This window comes from Chlamydotis macqueenii, chromosome 2 (genome assembly GCF_036417535.1).
Source record: "Chlamydotis macqueenii isolate bChlMac1 chromosome 2, bChlMac1.mat, whole genome shotgun sequence".
NCBI lineage: Eukaryota > Metazoa > Chordata > Aves > Otidiformes > Otididae > Chlamydotis > Chlamydotis macqueenii.
In genome coordinates, this window is record NC_141557.1 from 50,106,910 (window position 1) to 50,128,871 (window position 21,962).

At 40.1% G+C, this 21,962-nt stretch overlaps 1 protein-coding gene across 2 annotated transcripts in view; it reads right to left on the reverse strand.

Moving 5' to 3' along the window:
- Window positions 1-843: 843 nt before the first annotated feature.
- DCLK3 (doublecortin like kinase 3) overlaps window positions 844-21,962 on the reverse strand; it is a 32,450-nt gene continuing 11,331 nt past the window's right edge. The window contains exons 2-5 of one of the 2 annotated variants that reach the window (XM_086742933.1): window positions 16,706-18,594; window positions 8,251-8,383; window positions 7,168-7,335; window positions 844-6,266 (exon numbers count right to left, since the gene is read on the reverse strand). In XM_086742933.1, coding sequence (XP_086599059.1) covers window positions 6,073-6,266; window positions 7,168-7,335; window positions 8,251-8,383; window positions 16,706-18,594 — 2,384 coding nt within the window. In that variant the 3' untranslated portion in view covers window positions 844-6,072. Of the gene's footprint in view, window positions 6,270-7,167; window positions 7,336-8,250; window positions 8,384-16,705; window positions 18,595-21,962 lie in introns of both variants that reach the window. The other variant, XM_086742932.1, reaches the window with a different exon arrangement.

A 21,962-nucleotide genomic window follows, 5' to 3' on the forward strand; every position in this document is an offset into this window, starting at 1 on the left:
CTGAATCTCACTCCTGACAGCAAAGCATTAAATCAGTTTTAAATAGCTGCCCATGAATACTGTTAAAATGCACTGCAATAATTTTGGGTGATTATCATAAAACTCAGCCATTCCTAACCATCGAGAGTTATTCTAAGATTAGTGGGGAGGCTGTGGCCTCTTCAAATACCAATGTGTAATAAATGAGAGCCCCATACTGATTTTCACTGGCAGCCACTTTATCACATATGCTCACATCCAGAGAAGGCAGCTTCTTCGAAAACACCATCAATATATTAGATGTATTTTTATTTCCACTGCTTCAGTGGATACTGCACGCCTGCAGGAAAACACCATTTTTAATAACAGAACTGAAATATACACAAGCTACTAAGAAACTGCATCCTTTGAAAAAGCCACTTTTGCAATCAACTCAATTTCAAGTAGAATGCTTATCTCCACAAACAAATCAAATCTTTTTCTGAACAAACTTGAATGTCACCAAATAAGAATTAACAATGGGAGAATTCAGTCCTGTGCACATTAAACTTCAATGAAACTATCTCTGCTTGTCATGATGGCTCTAACATCATAGTGGACATGATTAATGCAGTACAGGAACAAAAATGGTGTTAGAAAGAATCTCAGCTCCAGTTTTGAAAGAATTGTTTTGATTTTAATGAGATTACATACAGAAGCAAAGAAAAACACATCTGTAAGTATTCAAAGGACTGCAGCATTAGAATGGGTCCTTCTAAGTGTAAATGAAGGTACACACAATACTTAATGAAACTGCAAACCTTTTAAAACAAGCATTTCGCTAATAGATAAATCATCAGAAGAAAAAAAAAAATCTCAAACTACTTGGCCACACAATTATTTCCCAATTTATTGGAAAGAATATTGAAAGACAGCATCCATTATATAGTTTGCCTTTACCAGATGTGGGAGGGAACAACCAACCACTTTTCTGCTGAAGTATATAATATATTTTAATTTAGAAAAGGACACCTTCAGCCTAGTTGCAGATGAACCATATTGTAGAACAAACAGTGCCAATATACACCATCTGCCCAGTTAAAGTGCCCATATTCCTTTCAGGAGCAAGAATGTCAACAGTAAAGAATTGTACTGGTGGATTTTGAGAGGATAGAAAAATGCACGCCCAGGACCATAAAAAGCATTTTCCATACATTGTTTAAATTAAGAGAAATATAAGTGACAGAAGAAACTATAGGAAGAGGATTTCAGACTGATGCTTACTTATCTTTGGGAAGACCAGTTTATAAGCACAGCAAATTTACTATGTTCTCAAGCAGAATGAATTCTGCCCCAAATCTGGATACTTTCAGAAAAGCAGTCAACTCCAGAAATTTCACTTTCACAATAGGACCATAACCCAAAAGGCGCAAGCTCAGTGGGGCAATCCCACTATGCCCCTTTCACCCTACAGCCAACAATTGCAGTAAAAGAGACATGGGAAATCCACCTATAATACCAGTCAGAACAGAAACGGCAGATGTAACGGGTTTTGAGTTCAGCTACTCCACAGAATAGCTAAACAAATCTTAGATTAGGGGTCCCTGAACCAAAGAAGTTAGAGTGTCTGTGTCCCAGAGGAAACAGAGTCTCTGGTGTACTGCCAAGTCGCAATCACAAGTCTCTTGGGAACACATTTTTAAATATTAGATGACTAAAGATACAAGCAAGGACTAAATTCCCATTGTACATATTAAGACAGTTAAGCACTATGCAATGTGAAATGTATCTTTCGCACACTTTCAGATGCCTAAATACTTCCAAAAATTTTTGCTCATTTCCCGCACTGGCCCCAGTCCTATTTCCTGTTTCTAAGGCCAGCATGTCCTTCACATATATTAATATGTGAAGATTTCACCGTCTGTCTGTAATGGGAATCATCCAAGGAGAGAAGGCAGGTAGATGACAGCAGGCAGATGACAGGTGATAAAAAATAGGTAGGCAAGGCCTAGGATCAATTAAGTGTAATAGCATACAGGAAAGTGAAGAAGTTGACCTTGGCAGACAAATGGAGAGGGACCCCAAGGGACCACTTTATCTTTAGACAGTGGAAAGTGTACCACTGGTGAGAGTTACTACTTAGTTTGTCAGCCAGAAGCATTCACTAAAAGTCTGGACTTAACATTCAGAAACTCCTAACACAGTCAAGGAAAGTTTATAACGCACAAAGCTAGTAACATTGGGTTTCAAGGATGCTCAAAGTGCTTCATAGGACTCTTCAGCTGATCTCTGGCAGTAGCACATCCTTATGTAGACCCCAACTATCCTGCAGTGACCAGTTCTGTCATTACTGCAGTTGGAAGTCTTGACTATGATTTTAGGTGCTGACCCAGTAACAAATTTGAGGAAAAGCAACTCTGACTACGAGGCACGTGTGTCACCAGGAAACAAAATATTGATGACCCAATTCTACGTGTTTGGATCTTGGTGCCTCAAAAGTCTGAGAAATCTTACGGTTAGGGCATGAAATTATGAGAGCATGCTTAAGAACTGCAACCAACTAGAGAATAGCCAAGTCTATGGTTAAAGATGAGAGTCAGGATCTCTGGTTTCTAAAGAGAGAAAAAAATTGGAATAGTCAATACCAGATAGTAATGAAATAACCCTGGAATAACTAGAACTCAGTCAGGATCTCTGGTTGTGAGACAGGAATCAAACAACATCTTTAAAAGGCATGAAAGGATTCCTACTCAGTTGATTTGCAAAAGCTTGCAGGAAACAAATGGGTTCTTCCCTTTTGTTGCCTTAGACCTAGCAAATCCTCTGTAAGCAAATATTTTCTATTAAGATCTGCAATACGAATTCATACACGCAATATGAATTGATCACACTTAGCTTTTTGGTGTTTTTTGTTTGTTTTTCTCGGTGGTACATTCTGACTTTCTTCATTGCTAGTATCTAAAGAGCCAGGGACATTATAACTTTCAGTGGAACAAAAAGACATATAAGAATCTAAATCACAAAGATTTAACGAAGGGCAAGGAGGGATATTTCTTCCTAACAAATCAGCAAGAATTTGCTCTCTGTGAGTCTTTAATTTTCCCCAGCTTTGAGTTTCCTCGGACTTCCTGTACATAAAGACCAAGAAATAAGAAGAGGAAGATAACACCAGAACCCAAGGAGACAGTAATCATTGGAAAAATCTCAGCAAAGAAAGTAAGAACAGCAAAAATCCTTACCCCTAGAGTGTGACTTCGGTTCATGTATTAGAAACTGTCTTATAGGGCATAACAACTAGGTCTGTGTTGGAATATCAAATAGTGAGAGGAGAAAAGCTTGACATAAGGTAGCAATTGAGGGGGCACTGGAGATCTTTGAGACCAATAAGGGATTTTCACCATTTTTCTGTTGGAGTCCTCTCTAATCTGATTTTCAATATCAGCAAGCAAAGATTGAGGCTGAGCTCACCAAAATCATACATGTTCTCATTGCTTCAAGCAACTTAAACCATAATGACTGGGGACCTGGACTCCTTGAAGCAGCACAGCAGCAGAGCAAGAACACTGGAAGCAATGAAAGAAGAAATATCTAAGTAGCAGAGAGAAAAAAAAAGAGGCAAAAACCCTGAGAAGCACCTGGAAGCTTTTTCAGCCTCCACCCTGAATAAGGAGGGCCTAATGCCACATGTCTATTAGCAACAACAAGAAATCAGTCCCTCAGTGCTGCCACAGCAGTGCCTGTACTTACACATGCAATGCAGTGATGGCACACAGCACAGTCCATGTTTAGTCTGTCTGGGACCCAGAGAACTTGAGAGAAAAAGGAAATCTTTGAAAAAATAATTACTTTTATATTCATTACAAGCAAACTCTCTATCTTGTAGACAGGTTCTTAAAGGTGAAAAATGTAACTCGTAACACAATCTCCAAACCGTCAGATTCATTGCTGATAAAGTATTCTTTTTGTCACTTTAAACTTTATTCCTAAACAACTATATTAAAAATAATATAATTACAAACTATAATATTTCAAGTATGAAGCTATTTTTCCACAGTTTCCTATCCAAAACAGACTTAAATTAACAGAGGAGAAGTTATTACTAGTACTCAAAGATCATGTTTAAAATATGAGGTTACACATTGCCTTAAATTAGGAAAGCACTTAAATCCATTTTTGTTTCCAGGAAAAGGGAAAGTCTTCCTGACTCAGGACCTCTAAAGCAGAGGAATAGCATATCATACAAACACTACTTGTGCATACAGTAAAGGTTTTACTGGTTTGTTTCACAAATTCTTGAACTCCATAGTAAGTCTTATTCCAATATGTATTAAAAATAAGCTAATTCAATTGAAAGTGCAATTCTCCTTTAAGAGCCCAATTGTCTCTACTTTTATACATCATTCTTGCACCAAAACTGTCACAAACTGAAATGGAAACACAATGACAGAACCTCACACTTTTTGGTAATTCAGAAAGTTCACACAAAATATTAGTACTCATCAAAAATAATATTCTAGTTCATATAGTTATGAAAATGTTCTAGTGATTCTGAAATGCTTCAGACATTTCTCATTATGAAATACACAGGTAAAGCAGCAGCTCTGCAACTGTAAAATACCTTCATTCACTTCTACAGGCTATGAATTCGATGCAAATACCATTGATATGTTAGTATCAACATTATTTGCTAGCACATGGAACTCGTGGACAAAGCATTATAAAACAAACAGCTCAAGCGCTTTTTTAATTTGATTAGTTAACCAAAAATTCTGAGATTCAAAAGTTGTTCTAGGTCACAGCCCTTCTCAGGACTGTACTTTTTCCCCCCAGGATTTCTTTAAAACTGCATCCAATCAAATTAAGAAAAAACATAAGCAATAAAGCATCTGACACTTCCCCTGGGAGACCTTTCCACAGCCAACAAGTTGTTGTTTTTCCCTAAGTTGAATTTTAATGTAATTTGATCCCATTGCTCATTCTCATGGAAGCAAGGAGAAAAAGTCCTCAGGAACGACAACAGGCAGAAAAACCCAAACAATTGCTAAACTACACTGAAGAAATGTATAAAAGCAATTCAGCTGTGAAGTGTGTTGATGAAAGGGGAAACATGAAGGTAAGGGTTAACTTAAGTCACAAAAGCAGCTTCTCAGCTTTCTATTCTCCATCTGCACGGAAGAGTCACAGGTACATGTGGGTGGCTCCTAAGAAAAAAAATCAGTAGGAAAAAAACACTTAGGTTATCATTCCATAAATACATCTTTGGGAAAAGAACCAAAGCTCCCTTGGAATTGCTTAACTTCCTACTTCCCAGCACAGGAAGAAAAGGACTTTGAAAGTTATTATTACAGTCTTGAAAAGGTATCAGCCATGATACCTTTCCATTTCTTCTCATAAACAAATGAAACTACTATACTACACACAGCACTACCATAGTTTAACAGAAACACTGTACAGTCTCTTGCCCTGTCCAGGAGAACATCCAGTGAAAGATGTTGCCAAGGGAGATACCATAAAATATCGGATTTAGTCTATAAGGATTTTTCTTCCCTTACAACTCCATAGTATCTTGCTGCTTATTTAACGTATTCTACAGCTAAAGAATATATTTACTTTTTGTATTCCTTCACCTTCTCCATTGCTAGCAAGAACTGGTGAAGTTTAGAGAATCAGTCCGGGATGTGTATGCAGACATCTATCTTGAAAACATTATAAACACAAAACATTATAAACACAAAACTCCTAGAAGGTATCATATAAAAAGAGACAAGAGAAAGCATTTCACAGTCATCACTAGTGTCAGCCACAGAAGCAAATATTTGTCATCTAAAGGAGATTATTTTGTAACGTAAAAGCCCAAATCAGTATTTAAAGAAAACTAATAGATACACTCAAGGAAATATCTAGTCCCCACTGCTGTCAACAGAGAGACTCTCAAGTAACATCAGAGGAAGGTGGATGCGAATTTGATCTCTGTCCTTCTTCAGAATCTCAGAATCAAAAAAAAAGGTATGGCGATGGCCAGTAGCAGCTATACACTAAAGGCCCAATTCATTTAGAAAGGAAAAATAAAATTGTTAATCAACGAAAATAAAACTAAAAAAGCTTGAAGAGATTTCATGTGTCCTCATCTACAACTTCCTTTCGGCGCTGGGCCCGGAAATGACGTTCAATATTTATTGTCACTTCCCTCTGCAAATTTCTGCTGTTAGTTTTTCCAGCTGTTCTGATCCAAGGGTGCTGAAGTACTTGTCGTGCTGTGTAGCGCTTCTGTGGATCCACTATTAACAGCCTGGTTATGAGGTCTTTTGCTGCTATTATGAAAGAAAGAAAAGGAAAGAGGGGGAAAAGAACATTGAAGTGATGATGCTGACAGTTATACCTACACAAAATCTCCTTCTTATTTTTTTTAATAGTTTTACCATAATGACTTTTGTGACTGTCCCCAGGATATATTCTAACAACTGGATTTAGAACTAGTAACAGAAGATGTTAAATCTCCAGTGTCTCTTTTACTAATATCATTCTCCCCTTCAGAAGAGAGGAGAAAGTGAAGGGAATTTAATCTTGAAAGCATACTGAAGGCATCAGGCTAGGTGCTCAGATTCACAGGGATTACCATTGGGTATCTCATCCCTTGAGGAGCATAAAAGTCACAGAATACTGTTGAGCATATTATTTAAAAGACTGTATAAGGAGAGAGGGGTGTTAGGGTTTCTGAGTATGAAAAGTGCACAAAAGACACCATACTAGCCTGCAAGAAAAAAAAACTGCTACGTGCAGACCCCACTAATTTCAGTAGAAAATCCCCAATGCATTCTGCAGAGCAAGAATTTCATTCTCAGCTTTTGAGATTTTTATATATATATTTACAATCTAACATAACCCTGGAGATTATTTTGGTACCTTTTTCTACAGAGACAATTCGTATAAGCAAGGTGAGGAAAATCCTTGCTCTTGCAGGATTAGTGGATTACTAAGAGAGGGATTTAGTGGATTACTGTCCACTAAATCTATCAGATCTAATATTTAGATTCACAACCATTGATAGTACCACAGGAATAAACTCCCATTTAAAGCAAACAGAATCACACAAAAGACCTGTAAGACACCCCCAAGCTCACTGAACTCACTGTCCTGAACAAAAGGGAGTTCCTCCCACTCCAGAGAAGTCTGCCACTTCTCAGATCTGCTATACATGCTGAACCTTACCTGCAGAAATATTGTCCCAGTATGGGGAAAGGAACTCATAGTGACCCAGCTGTATGATCTGAAACAGCTCTTCTTGATCACGTTCCTGACTGCGAAAAGGGGGAAAACCGCAGAGCAGAATGTATAGAATCACACCAGCTGCCCACATATCTACTTCAAGTCCATAGCCTAAGGAAGAAAAGAGAAACCAAAAGCCCCGTTTCAGAACGAAAACTTACAACGGGTAGGGAACTGTTTCTTTTTCACTCTATTTTCCAAGCAACACAGAAGCTCTGATCAGTTTTTCAAAAAGATGAGGTCAGTAGAAGAATAAGTGGTTGGTACACCACACTTACATGCTGAGCTGCTCTGCTTGTTAATAACTACAGCTCTCACAAAGCGCCTCTCTTCTTCAACGCATTTCACAAACACTGTCTCACAAGGCCAGTGTCAATTGGAGACTAATTGAGAAAACACAGCATATATTTCTAAAATAGTACTCCTCAGATTCCCTTTGAAAAAGCACTAAGAGAGTGCCAAGTTTCCATTGAAATTGAGTATAACTGGAGATGTGCAACTGAGCTCCACAGAACAAAAACCAGAAATAGCTTTGCTTGAGTCATCAACAAAATTGATTCCTTTCCAGGTCTGAATCTTCTTGGATATGAAATCTCTAAAATTTCTTCTGATGTGAAACATGCTTTGGCTTGTTACTTAAGTTTAACATACATGTTTACAATGTTTTTGCATGATTAGGGGGCTTGGAAAGTTGTTTGGGTTACAGTCGTGAAATAGGGTCAACTAATCTCAGGTTACAACACAAACTTGTTTGTTTCCCCACTTCAGCAATTGCCATCTATGATATTTTATGGCTTGACGGCATGGAAATTAGTATTATATTACCATAGACATTAATAATGCAAACATGACTGATGTGCGTTTGTCAAAAGTGAAAATGTTTCCTTTCACAGATTGCACTGCTAGTCAACCTCCTGCCCTGGCAAAGACATATCAGTAGGCTGAAACATTCTGGAATATTTCCATGATTAGAAAGTTCAGAGTAATTGTATGATTATAAAACAAATTATAAATATATACACTCACCCTTCTCAGCAAGTATTTCAGGGGCAACATACGTTGGTGTTCCACACACAGTAAATATGGGTTTTGTAACCTGCTTCGCAAGGCCGAAATCTGCTAGTTTCAGTGTAGTAGATTTATCTGAATTATGCTGAACCTACACTCAATGAAAAATACATATATTTAGTCCATATGCATTTTAAGACAGTAAAAGATAAAGGTAGTAGTTAATAATAAACAGGAAGAAGTTCTAATAATAGCGACTTCAAGCAAAGTAATGTAAAATGGAAACAGTATTTCGATAAACAGTATTTAGAAAGCATTTTTTCCCTAAAGGCTGCATATATTTAAGAGGACAAGCAATACTAGAAAAAGAAAACTTTGCTCTACAAACTCTGTCACACTGTAATTTCCAAGAAATGACAAGGAGAAAGACCAAAAATAGCCAAGAGTAAATTAAATGTTATTATTTCCTCTTGAGAAAGTAAACTTTTCTTTTCCCCAAGAAAGCAAAGAATGCTGTGGGTGTCTTTATACTGAAATGTGATATTCCCAGGTAAGCTACTGACTTTACAGTGTCACTTGAAAAGTCTATCTCCATTATAGCGGTCTAACAAAAAAAAAAAAAAAAAAAACCGCCAAAACAAACAAACAAAAAGCTTTAAATAAATAAGTCACAGTCATCACATAGTAAGAGCTGGAGAAATGTCCATGCAGAATGTCCTCCTAAATGGGTCTTTTCAGCAGTTCCCGTCTCCTACATCCACCTGGAAATTAATCAAAACACTTCTTCCCACAAAACAATAATTCAAATTTTGTATGCATGGGTCTTTAGCATTAATTTGTAATGCAGTTAGTGAAACATTATTTTAAGAAACAAAACAGGTCAATGACCTAGATGGTGGGATCGAGCACACCCTCAGCAAGTTTGCAGATGACACCAGGCTGAGCGGTGCAGTTGACACACCTGAGAGATGGGATGTAATGAAGTTCAACAAGGCCAAGTACAAGATCCTGCACCTGGGTCAGGGTAACCTCTGGTGTCAATGAAGGGATTGAGAGCAGCCCTACCACAAAAGACTTGGGGGTACTGGTGGATGAAAAAGTGGACATGAGGTGGCAACATGCACTTGCGGGCCAGAAAGCCAACTGCATGGTAGGCTGCATCAAAAGAAGTGTGATCAGCAGGTCGAGGGAGCTGATTCTGCCCCTCTACTCTTTTTTTGTGAGAGCCACCTGGAATACTGTGTCCAGCTCCAAGGCTCTCAACACAGGAAAGATATGGACCTGTTAGAGCAGGTCCAGAGGAGGGCCACATCAGAGAGATGGAGCATCTCTCCTATGAGGAAAGGCTGAGAAAGCTGGGGTTCTTCAGCCTGGAAAAGAGAAGGCTCTGAGGACATCTTATTGCAGCCTTCCAGTACTTAAAGGAGGCTTACAAGAAAGATGGGGACAAACTTTTTAGTAGGGTCTGTTGTGATAGGTAATGATTTTAAACTAAAAGAGTGTAGATTCAGACTGGATGTAAGGAAGAAATTTTTTTACAGCAAGGGAGATGGAACACTGGAAGAGGTTGCCCAGAGAGGTGGTGGAAGCCCCATCCCTGGAAACATTCAGGCTGGAGGGGGCTCTGAGCAACCTGATCTGGTTGGAGACGTCCCTGCTCCTTGCAGGGGGGTTGGACTAGATGACCTTTAAAGGTCCCTTCCAACCCCAGCTATTCTAGGATTCTATATTCAAAGGCCAAATCATGAAGAATGTAGCAGTATAGTTAAATACATCAATATTCTTAATATTGGTAACTGATATTAAAATGTTCTTTCAGAGGTAAAAAATGTAATTAATTTACTTTAAAAACAGTCTGCCTCTGGAACTATGGGGAACAGATCAGCAGATAAAATGTCTACAAGAAAGCCAAGGAAATCTGGACTCCAGTTTTGAATGGACAAACTGAAGTATAATGCAACCTGTATACTTCATGCTTTAAGAACTCACACTCTGCCATCAGACAATGCTTGAGAAAGCCAAAAATTCAAGATGGTTTCTATTATAAGACAACTAAGGTCACAGATGGGACAAAATTTGTTCTCCTACTTTATAGCTAACTAATCCCTATTTATCATCTTTATAGAAACTGTAAGCACTCATCCCATTTTGATTAAGCAAAACATTTTCGGTTATTTCGTTTCTTTTTTTTTAAGAAAAAAATATTCATTAAAAAAATAATACATTACAGCCTACTAATTAACTTTTATCTTATCTTCTTTATAAGAAAATACAAGCACTTTTCTAGTTTGGATTAAGCAAAATATTTTTGGTTTTTTTTTTTGTTTTTCTAATAAAAAAATACTTTTCAGTACAAAACAGAAAATAAAGTATACTACAACCATGCAGTCAAAACCTCTGCAGGAGAAAGCTAAAATGCCATAGCCATTTTCTCTATTACATTAGTCAAATTCATGATGATTTTTTTTCCATGATGCACTGTGGACACAACAGCTGACAAAAATGAAGAACAAATTACAAAGGTAACAGTTACTTTCTAGAGCAGCATCTATCCACAGGATTTATAGTCTAACAATAGGGGTAATAGTGGTAGAATGCTACAAAATCACACAATTGAAATGTTCAATTTTATACGTATATGAAAACATGAGCATGAATACATTTTCATATTGTATAAATGAAGTTTTTAATATTATGTAAGAATATTATGTCACATGGAATTTCAACTAATACCCTGCATGCTACTGTGCTGAGATAAATAAGACTGAAATGTTTATATAAGTTTTTAGAAACCAGCAGGGGAGTGGGGGAGGGCGGAGAACACACTAGTCTTAATCCCAGTCCCCAAATCAACAGAAAATGTCTTGCTTTGTAAAATACACCGTTGTACTTTTTCTTTTATAAGGTTGCCAGACTCCTAATCTCTCATCACAGCACAAGGTGGCAACACTGTACCATCTGTTCTTCCAGGACAAAACCACTGAGCTTTCATTTTACTTAACAACTGAACACGTAGGAACAGCATGCATCGCAGGTATATTTTCACAGCTTTGCGACAATAATTTCAAAAGACAGCATGTAACCTGTCAGCACGTCTGAAAACCTCAGCCCAGAACTCCTCAGCATCTTCACTAACGTTATGCTCAAAATAACTCAAAGTTAGTTTGGGTAGAGTGAGCATTCCCTTCATCCCCAACTTTTTACTCTCCAGTCTACCTTTCCATCACCTGGCATAGAATCATAGAATGGTTAGGGTTGGAAGGGACCTTCAAAGGTCATCTAGTCCAACCCCCCTGCAAGGAGCAGGGACATCCCCAACCAGATCAGGTTGCTCAGAGCCTCATCCAGCCTGGCCTTGAATGTTTCCAGGGATGGGGCTTCCACCACCTTTCTGGGCAACCTGTTCCAGTGTTCTATAACTCGCATTGTAAAAAATTTTTTCCTAATTTCCAATCTAAATCTACCCCCCACTATTTTAAAACCATTACTCCTTGTCCTATTGCAACAGGCCCTACTGAACAGCCTCTCCCCATCTTTCTTGTAGGCCCCCTTGAGGTACTAGAAGACCGCTATCAGGTCTCCCCGCAGCCTCCTCTTCTCCAGGCTGAACAGCCCCAACTCTCTCAGCCTGTCCTCATAAGAGAGGTGCTCCAGCCCTTTTATCATCTTCGTGGCCCTCCTCTGAACCTTCTCCAACTGGTCCATGTCCTTCTTGTGTTGGGGGCTCCAGAACTGGACACAGTACTCCAGGTGGGGTCTCACCAGGGCAGAGTAGAGGGGGAGAATCACCTCCCTCGACCTGCTGGCCATGCTCCTCTTGATGCAGCCCAGGATGCGGTTGGCCTTCTGGGCCGCAAGGGCGCATTGCCGGCTTCTCATCCACCAGCACTCCCAAGTCCTTCTCCTCGGGGCTGCTCTCAATCCATTCCCCGCCCAGCCTGTATTTGTGCCTGGGATTGCCACGACCCAGGTGCAGGACCTTGCACTTGGCCTGGTTGAACTTCATGAGGCTGGCACGGGCCCACCTCTCCAGCCTGTCAAGGTCCCTCTGGATGGCATCCCTCCCTTCCAGTGTGTCGAGGGCACCACACAACTTGGTGTCATCAGCAAACTTGCTGAGCGTGCGCTCTATCCCACTGTCCATGTCGCATCACCTTGAGCATGCAAATACGCTTCACTGTAGAAACAAAAGCTTCTCAGGTTGCTCTTATTCCCTCCTGAGGCCAAACTACTTACTCATATCAGTATCACAGAAATGTACAACGTGCTCAAGAGAAATCTAGCCCCTGACATTTACAGTATATGCTCTGTGAAATGGTGAGAACAAAGCAAAAATGGTTAACATTAAATGAACATACTAGCCTTACTGTAACATCTAAAAGGCAGCTCCTTCTGCATTCAAGACTACAAAGAATGGTTCCAAAAGTCCATCTAAACATGTTGCCTTGCCTTACCTCCCTGTAGAGTTAACTGAGATAAGGAAGACCAGTATTCAATACGCTTTCTATAGACAGCCAATTTAGGACATACGACTACTTAACTGCAAGAGAAGCCAGTGGCTGGTAGTCTTGGACTAAAGGCAGTCAGAACTACTCACTATCCCTCAAATACAGATGCCATAGCAGGATATTTGAATATTGCCTGAGGATTTCTAGCATCCCAGTCGTACATCCAGAGGATTATAATACACTGGTACAAAGCCAAGTTCATCTTCAAAGAAGTGAAAAATGGATCTTTTATTTTTCTTCTGTTTGTTGATGACTCTCAGTTTTTCACACTCTTGTTTGTTTTCGTATCTACCTTGTGAAATCCATAAAGGCATTTGAGATTATGATTTATAGCATTAATATTTCTCTGTATGCATATATATATGGTAGCACAGATTCTTCTTACATACATCATGAAAGCAAACTAGCCCATGGGATGTTTTGTATATTAGAAATAGGTAGAGCTAAAGAAAAAGCACTGCTTACACATTTGAGTTTCAGACATCCATCACTGCTAGCTAGAAGAATCTCAAAAATCTTACAGAAAAATTCCCTATGTAGGTTTATCATACTGAAAGGTCTTGACAGGTAACTGATTAAACAGGATTTTAACTCAAATGCACTCAGAAACCCCTGAGAGTGCTTTGTGTATATGTAAGTGGTGTCACAAAAGCAAAGTTAAAGGACAGAAAGGCTATACTTGAAGTTCTCATACATGTAAGAAAACTCGAGAGACAAAAGGGGGAAGCAGAAGGAAAAAAGTTCAAATGCATAAAAAGCTGCAACACTTATTTATGAAGCTAAGTGTTAAACAATTACCACATTAGTATGTTTGGAAAGTGTACAAGGAGATAAGTATACAATCACAAATACAATCCTCCCCCTTCTCCCTAAAAGGGGCCAAGGAGGTGACTTTATGTCTTTTACAGCTATAGCCTGGAAAAACACCACCACACTTTGAAATTAATTTCTCTCTCACAAGTTAAGAAACACCAGCACCTGTAGAATTAAACAATCCCTTAGCTGAAATCCTTGCCAACAAATTCTGCTCCTCCATGTAGCATTAAAGAAGTGACTGGCTTCTATTGTACACCACATTATTCATCCTTGGTGGCAAAGGTTTTCTCGCTGAACACCTAGTCCTGAATGAGGTGATTCTGTTAGCAGACAGGAGGGAGTTGGAGCAGCTGTCTTCACATCAGCTGTCAAACAGATTTTGTTTTTGTTGCACAAGTCACCACCCTTCTGCCTCCCAGCTATGCTGCAAGGAATTTGATCATTGAAGGCAGACAGTAGTGAAAGAGGGAGCAGGAAAACAGGAAAGCAAGACGAGGGACTGTTACAGAAGTTTATAGCTAGAGGATAGTTCCATAAGAGGAACAGCAGTGCAGCAAACTAATAATTAAACCAAGTTTCCAACTCTCTCCTGTGTCAGTAACTTTGCAATTCACTAGACATCAAAGCGTGTTTCCACCTATTCCTCTGTAGCGACAGAAACAGTCTCCCTTCTTTCCCCAGCTGTATATTTTCACAAAAGTTATGGAAATATTTTTTTCCCAAATTTGCTGCTTCTCTGTCAGCTCTCACGGAAATTAGCCAGTAAGTTCAAGAGTCACTAGGAACAGGGTTAGATTCTCAAACAAAGCCAGTTTACAGTAGACAAACATATTTCCTTAGTAAAACAGACTAAGGATCTTTTCCATTCCCATTTGCTGTAGGGTTAGGAAGCATGGAAAAACAGCTGACAAGAAAGGACACGACTCATCTGAACAAAAGAAGATGCTGAAGTAGGACAAATAACGACACAGCCTAAAAGTACATACCTATTTCTGCTCTGTGTGTGCAAAGAAAGTCTAGGGAGATTAATTCAGACTTAAACATCCGCAGAGTAGGAATCTGAAGCAAAAGGTATCCCACAACCAAGGACATCCCTGCAGGATGCCAGCACTTCCAGCACTGTGCTTCCTCTCCAAAAAGCTGCCCCTCAGCCTCTGGCCCACCAACAGCAGACGAACCCACAAAATTTGTGTCAATGCTGTTTGTTATTGTTCAGCACTAGCTGATGTTAAGATTAGTGGCAGCTCTCCTTCCTACTATGCTGCTACTGCTCCAGTCACTCTGAGGAGTCAGAGGCAGTACGTTAAAAAGTCAGAAAAGCCAGAAACTTGCTCAAATAGCCTGTATTTCTAGGGATGCTTATTAGATGGCATGTGAGCTATCCAACACTATCAAGAGCTTGCAAACTCATTTGGCTTGTTGAACAGACTTGTTGAACTTTTCAAAAGGATGCTTTATGTAAATAATACTTAATACAGGTGTTCACAGCCAATTAGCAGCAAGGTGAAATTGGAACAGCTAGAATTTTCTTTCCCATACTGCTGGGGTAACACTGTTCTCAAATAACAAAATACACACAGGCTGGGGGCCAGTCTATCCTTGAAAAATATTTCCTAACCATCAGAATGGGCAACATGATTATTTCAGTGCTACACAACTTTGCCACTGCCCAGCAATCTCTCTTTTACTGCACTGTGAACTAAATGTGAAAGCAACCAGAACGGACCTGTATCCTGCCTCTCTTTGCTTACCTGCATCACTGTGATGATTACATATTATAGAGGAAAATGAAGCATCTGGTCTCAGGTGTTTCACATGCACTAGCTTATTTTCAGCAAATATGAAGTAGCAGAGCCTGGTTCATAATGGAAAATTAGCTTCTAGAAAAAAACCCTGCAGTTCTAAGTGAAGTTTGTTCTAATGGCAAAACGAGGCATGAAGGTAGGGCCCAGATGCATACTTCTTTCTGCAAACGAGCCACTTGCATTCATTGTCTTTTATTTACACACAGACCACACGCCAAGGATTTTCATCAGACTAAGCAGGATGCATAGCAGGACCTAGTATCAACGCTACTGGTTAGTCAAAATGTTTGGGAGCAAACTTTTCAGGCCCAGCCTTGTTCAACCTCTGCATGTCATACAGGTTATGTTACTGGTCTTCTCCAGAAAGTCACACTTATTTCTTCCCAGAATTAATTCCCTTAAAGAATGGAATGACACATAAGACTAAATAATCTATTACCTCTTTTTTTTTCTGGCTAACTATGACCTTCCACCAGCAGATCAAAGACGATTTGTTAGACACTGGCAAATATTTGGTATCTATCAGGAAATTTGGAACCCTAGTATGAGAGGGTAACATAATTAGCAAGGGAGAGTTTCTTACTGTTACTGGTCTACAATGGGTGTCTTGTCTGCTTGTCAATACAGCAAACACTTCTACGCATATTCACACATGCGAGTAACTCTATTGACTTCAGTGTTGGATGCAAAGAATGTAGCCAGAGAAATGTGTTGAAAAAAATAACTTTTCTCTTTGGCATGAAGTTAGTATTTGAGCTGACTTTAGTGCTGTATTTCACCAAAACACTCACATTTTACTGTCAGATTATTTTAATCAACTGCACTGTACTTCTATTCTAAGAAAATAAATTGTCACAAGATAGAAATCACTACAGTAGATGACTAGCACCGCAGTCTGCAGGATGTGTGACTGCAGTGGACAAAAAGTCCACCAAATAAATAAGTTAAATTAGCAATTTTAATAAATCTTGGTCTGCAAGGAAGATGCCTTATGATCCAGTGCATGCTTCCTGAAAAAAAAAAAAAAAAATCACCTTTGTGTACCTAAAAGTCAGATGCTAACAGACCTGATTTCCAGAAAAATACAAATGCTGACTATCTCTGAAATTCAGGTAATTTTTACCTGAATTTCGATCTGCAAGCACTGCTATCTGCAGTGCACAGATCTACGTACAGTAAACTGTAATGGTAATTTCACTTCAAAATTGTACACATTTTCCCAAAAAGTCCTGCCACAGCACATTATATCTGCAAAGCATTTGCTTAAAAATATTCAAAAGCCTGTAACTAAAAGGAAAATAAATTCAGCTCCTGCACACATGCAACATGTTTGCCAATACTTACCAAAAGATTCTCTGGTTTGAGGTCCCTGTGGACAATGTTCTTGCTGTGAATATAAACCAGTGCTTCACACAAGTCAGTGATCATGACAGCAGCATCATGCTCCGTGAACTTCACACTTTCTATGATTGCATCAAATAAGTCCCCTCCTGGGACATATTCCAGGATTAGGTAGATCTCAGCTTCTGTCTCATACACTTCAATTAAGCTTACTATATTGGGATGAGAGAGACTTCTAATGATCAGAATTTCACTTTCCATCATGTCCTCTTTCCCCTTCAGCTTGGATTTATCAACAATTTTCATGGCATAAATCTGATTGGAGTCACAGTGGCGACATTCTTTCACCACTGCAAAGTTCCCATCCCCAATAGTTCTGCCAATCTCATAGTGTTTTTCCACATCAGTTCTGTTTTTAATGGCATGCCTGCGGCTTGTGTTTTCCAATCCCTGAGCCTTGTTTTCTTCTTTATTCACTCTGCGCTCCGCTGTTTTCTCTCGTCGTGTCACATCACTTGCTCTACGCATAATATTCCCCTCTCTTCTAGCACCATCCTCTTTAGCTTTTTGTCCCTCCCTGCCTTCCCTATATGTTTTAGATGGTTTCTCAGCATCCCTCAGAGTGTCTTTCTTTAGCCAACCACTTTGGTTCATTATGCAGCTACTTCCATTCTCTTCCTTCACTTCATGAGTTAGCTGTAGCCCTTCTACAGCATTCTTCTTCATTTTTACTACTTCCTTCCCATGGTTTTCATGTTTCTCCACATCCCTTTCCTTCTCAATGCTCCTTTTTTGCTTCTCTAGTCCTTCATTAACATTCCTATGTAGAGGCTTCCATGACCTCCGACAGCCATTATCTTTCCAACCAATTTCTTCACCTTCCAGACAAGTTTCTGAAGATTTTCGGCAATTCCCGATTTTTGCATTTCTCTCGACATGGTACCTCTGACACGCACCTGTGTTCAAGTCTCTGCTCCCAAATGAGGCCTCAGCTCGCCTTACCCTTTGTAACTTTTGTCTGGCCTGCCTTTCCTGTTCACACTTCTCACACCTCACCAGCTCCTCTGAACTCTCTTCTAATCCCTCCTCAGGACTCCTCTCATGGTTAAGGTACCTCTCGCTTTCTCGAGTTTTTCTAGAAGGCTTTACTCCTTGTTCACCACCCCAGCTCTCTCTAGTCCACTTTTTTTTGGTTCTCATTTTTTCCTCTTGCTTTGTCTTGGCTTGACTTTTTCCATCATGTCCAGCTACCGGTTTGGGTGACATGCCATCACTGCAGTTCTTGGCAATTTCTGTCTCATCAAAGCCACTGTCCACTTTTGAAGCCTTGTCATACAGCCTGCTCTTCAGTTTTTGGAACTGCTCCTCATTCTCCTGAATGGCAGCACTGGCAGCATAAGGATTTTCAGGATAAAGTTCTTGTAATACCACTTCCAGGTTCTTCAAAGTGAGAGGCTCCTTCCCCATAGCTATGAATGCATCACCTTCCCTGAAGAAGTCAGAAACGCTTCGGATTTCTCTGCCTCTCAGATTGTAAAGCTTTCTCACACGGTCATTCTTCCAGCGTGGAAATCCCAGAGCTTCTGAAATGTCAGCCATCAGCTGTTCAAAGGTCTGGACCGATCTCCTGTTGAGAAGCAAGGTTATCCTTCTGAGTGTGCGTCCACCAGGTTTCACCACTGTAATAATCCTCGGCTTTACAGGACTGTGTTCTGAATGTATTGTGTGAAAACCGTTCCGGGGATTAAAAAATGGGGATCTATGACTACTTTCACTCAAACATGGTTTTCCATAGTTTCCACGACCAACAGGAGGACAAGTCCCATGTAGTCTCCTTTCTTTTACTTTTGAGCTTCCATTGTGTGACGAATGGTCCAACAAGCCTCGGCACCCTAAAGCAAACAAAGAGTAGGCATATTGTTTATTTTGCATCATCAGATCTCAGTAACAATTTTCTACACATCAGTGTATGTGACCTCAGAGAGTAAGTGTAGGTGCATTCAATGCTTATAAACTTCAACTGCCACTAAGGAGTAACTCCATATATATGCAACTACAACCATTTTAAAGTCTGTGAAAAAACGGAAACGCACCTTGTGACAGAGAAATGCTATTAAAAAATGATAATATTGGAAACAAATAGATCCTTCTTCTAAATCCTCCCATCTTCCAGAAATCCTCAAAAAAATGGGGTTACTTGTGCCAGGACTGCATCCAGATTGTTTAGCATCCTCTTATGAAACCACCTACCATGAACTCACTAAATTCCTTTCTGAACCCAACTATAATTTTGGCCTCTGTAAACTCTGTGGGAACAAGTTCCACAATTGCTTTGCATGAAGTAAAAGAAATTAATAACTTCTGGTTTAAAATTGCTACCGGATGGATATATGTGTGCAACCTTATATTCTTACGAATAATTATCTCCTCTTCACTTTCCCTGGATTGTCCATTTAGTTTCTAGACTTCTATAACAAATAAATAAAATTAGATTCTTTTTAAGAGTATTACTTTTGCTATAATTTTACAGCAATTTTATAGTACCTTTAATAGTAATGTAATTTAATTTTTTCCCTTAAAGGAAGGCCACCTTATTTCTGTTTGATAATTGGAGTTCCAGTTTTCTGGTATTTTGATTTGACATTTTTATTTTATGTAAAATCACACAAAGTCTTGAATATCCTCTAGGGACATTAACAACTTTCCCTCCACTATGTTGTGGTTTTGTTTAGTGAGGGGGGGCCTAAGGTGGTAGCTTCTGTAGGAAACTGCTAGAAGTCGCTCCCCTTTGTTCAGTGGACTCGGCCAGGCCTAGGGCGGACCCGCTGCTGGCCAAGGCCGAGCTGATTGGTAGCAGAATGTCCCGTGATAACACCTCTGCGATAACGTATTTACGAAGGGGAAAACAGAAAAATAAAAAGAGAAGAGAAGAAGTGAAGAAGCTGAGTTGGGGCAGAGGCGCAGAGTGGGAGGTGCAGGCCTCACCCTCTGGCCTCTTGCCAGGCGGCCGACTGGGCCCAACTCGGCCCGGCCCGGCTGCAAGAAGTGGAGAGGAGAGGAGCTGGATGATGCGAAGAGAACCTAAGAAGAGTCTGCCAGCCTGTTGTGAAGAACTTTTATTGTGAGAGAAACAGCTGCAGACGCCAAGGTCAGTTCAGAAGGAGGGGGAGGAGTAATGCAGCTCCTGGCCAAGATTCCCCTGCAGCCTGTGGTGATGACCATGGTGGAGCAGGTTGTCCCCCTGCAGCCCATGGAGGTCCACGGAGGAGCAGAGATCCACTTGGAGCCCATGAAGGACCCCACACCAGGGAAGGTGGATGCCTGAAGGCAGCTGTGGCCCGTGGAGGGCCCACTGGGGCAGCTGTTCTGGAGAGACGGCACCCCGTGGAAGAGATGACCCACACCGGAGCAGTTTCACGAAGGACTGTGGCCCGTGGGAGGGACCCCACACTGGAGCAGAGGAGGAATGCAAGGAGTTCTTCCCCTGACAACAAAGCAGCGGCATAAAACAATGCATGATGAACTGATCGTGACCCCCATTCCCTCTTCCCCCCTGTGCCGCTCGAGGGGGGAAGGTGGTAGAGATAATGTTAAACCTGGGAAGAGGGAGGGGTGGGGGGAGGTTATCTTGTTCTCTGTCTCATTATTCTGCTAGTTTTAGTAATAAATGAATAGTTTTCCCCGAGTCGAGTCTGTTTTGCCTGTAACAGTAACTTTACGGATTTCTCCCCGTCCTTATCTCAAACCTCGAACCGTTTTTCTTATATCATCTCCCCCTGTTCTCTCGGAGGGTGGGAGGAGTGAGAGAGAGACTGCATGGTCTGGTCCCAAGCAGGGCTGAACTACGACAGCTATTTCATCTTAGAACACCAGTCAACAAGAAAACAACACCATCCTTTACATATAATTCTGGAAAGCAAGAACTGAAAACATAATAAGCGGTTATGGACAAGCCAACCTATAACATAATTCACTGTCTATAAACACAATAATAAGCTAAGAATGAAAGTGTCGCCTTAAAGTACTCTGATTTCTTGTACTTAAGATCAAAATTTTATTACAATGCAAGTCTCTTCAGTCTCAAGAAATAAACTTTCAAAATAAGATCACTGAGTGCTTCCAACTCCACTTAATAGTCTTGCAGTTCAGTTGGGAACAGACATTCACTATGTATGAACTAACAACATCAAGGCAAAAGAAAGTAGCCAAAATGATTACAGAACCATTACAAGGAAATTCCCATACACAAATGGCTTATCTGCCAGATAATCCCACCTATTTTCATATGCTACTGTGATTACATAGCCAGTGCAGTGTGCAAATCCACAAAGGAAAATCTGTGCATATGAGTGTTCCTCTTGGTGCTACATTTTGGTTTTCAACTGCTGAAAAGTCATTTTCAATATTTCCAGCTATGTATTTTTTTTTTGTCCTTTTCATCAAGGCATAGTAGAGTGAAGAAGAAATATGCCTCCTCACCTAGAATAACAAACAAAAAGGAAAACTACAACAAGTGCTGTAGCATTCACTCTGCCTCAAAAATAGCAGGTCCAAAAGGCCAGAGGTTGAGCAGGGAAAGCACATGAGGAGACACTGCTACATATCTCCACTCTGCTGTTGGCTTTGTTGGATGTATGATGATGGACATTCCTTGGTTCTAATACTCTCACCAGCGAAGTGCTGTGTGCCCCACAGCAGGTCCCTTAACTCTTGGCTTCATTTTCTTCCTCTGCCAAACGAGATAGATATTTGTCCAAACAAATATTACAAAGAAGCCCAGCTGCCACCATGCTGATTGAAGACGTAAGCATTATATAAGACCTACGATGTGACTAATGCTTGGTGGTTGCTTGTTATTTCTGTCTTCATTCTGCTTTTTAAGGATGATCTCTTGTTATCAAAATATGACTACATATGTGCTAGTGATTTTGCAGCAATCAGATATTTACATTCCACCCAGAATAAAGCTTACTGTGAATGGGGGGGAGGGGGGGGGGTGGTGGGGCGGATCAGATGTAATAGTTGTTCTCTGAAAACTAAATCAACTCCAGAACATGTTGGCTACCAGGAACTACTGAAGCTCTGAATTTAATCAACATTTCCAGGTTCTTGCACAGCCACTGACATCAAAGCATTACCTTGCTTATGGGAACAGCACGTGACATTTTTACAGCTTATAATCCTGGTACAACATAAAAACAATGCTGCGCTAATAATTACTTTTCCCACAGATTATGTTTCTCCCTGCTACCCTGCTATT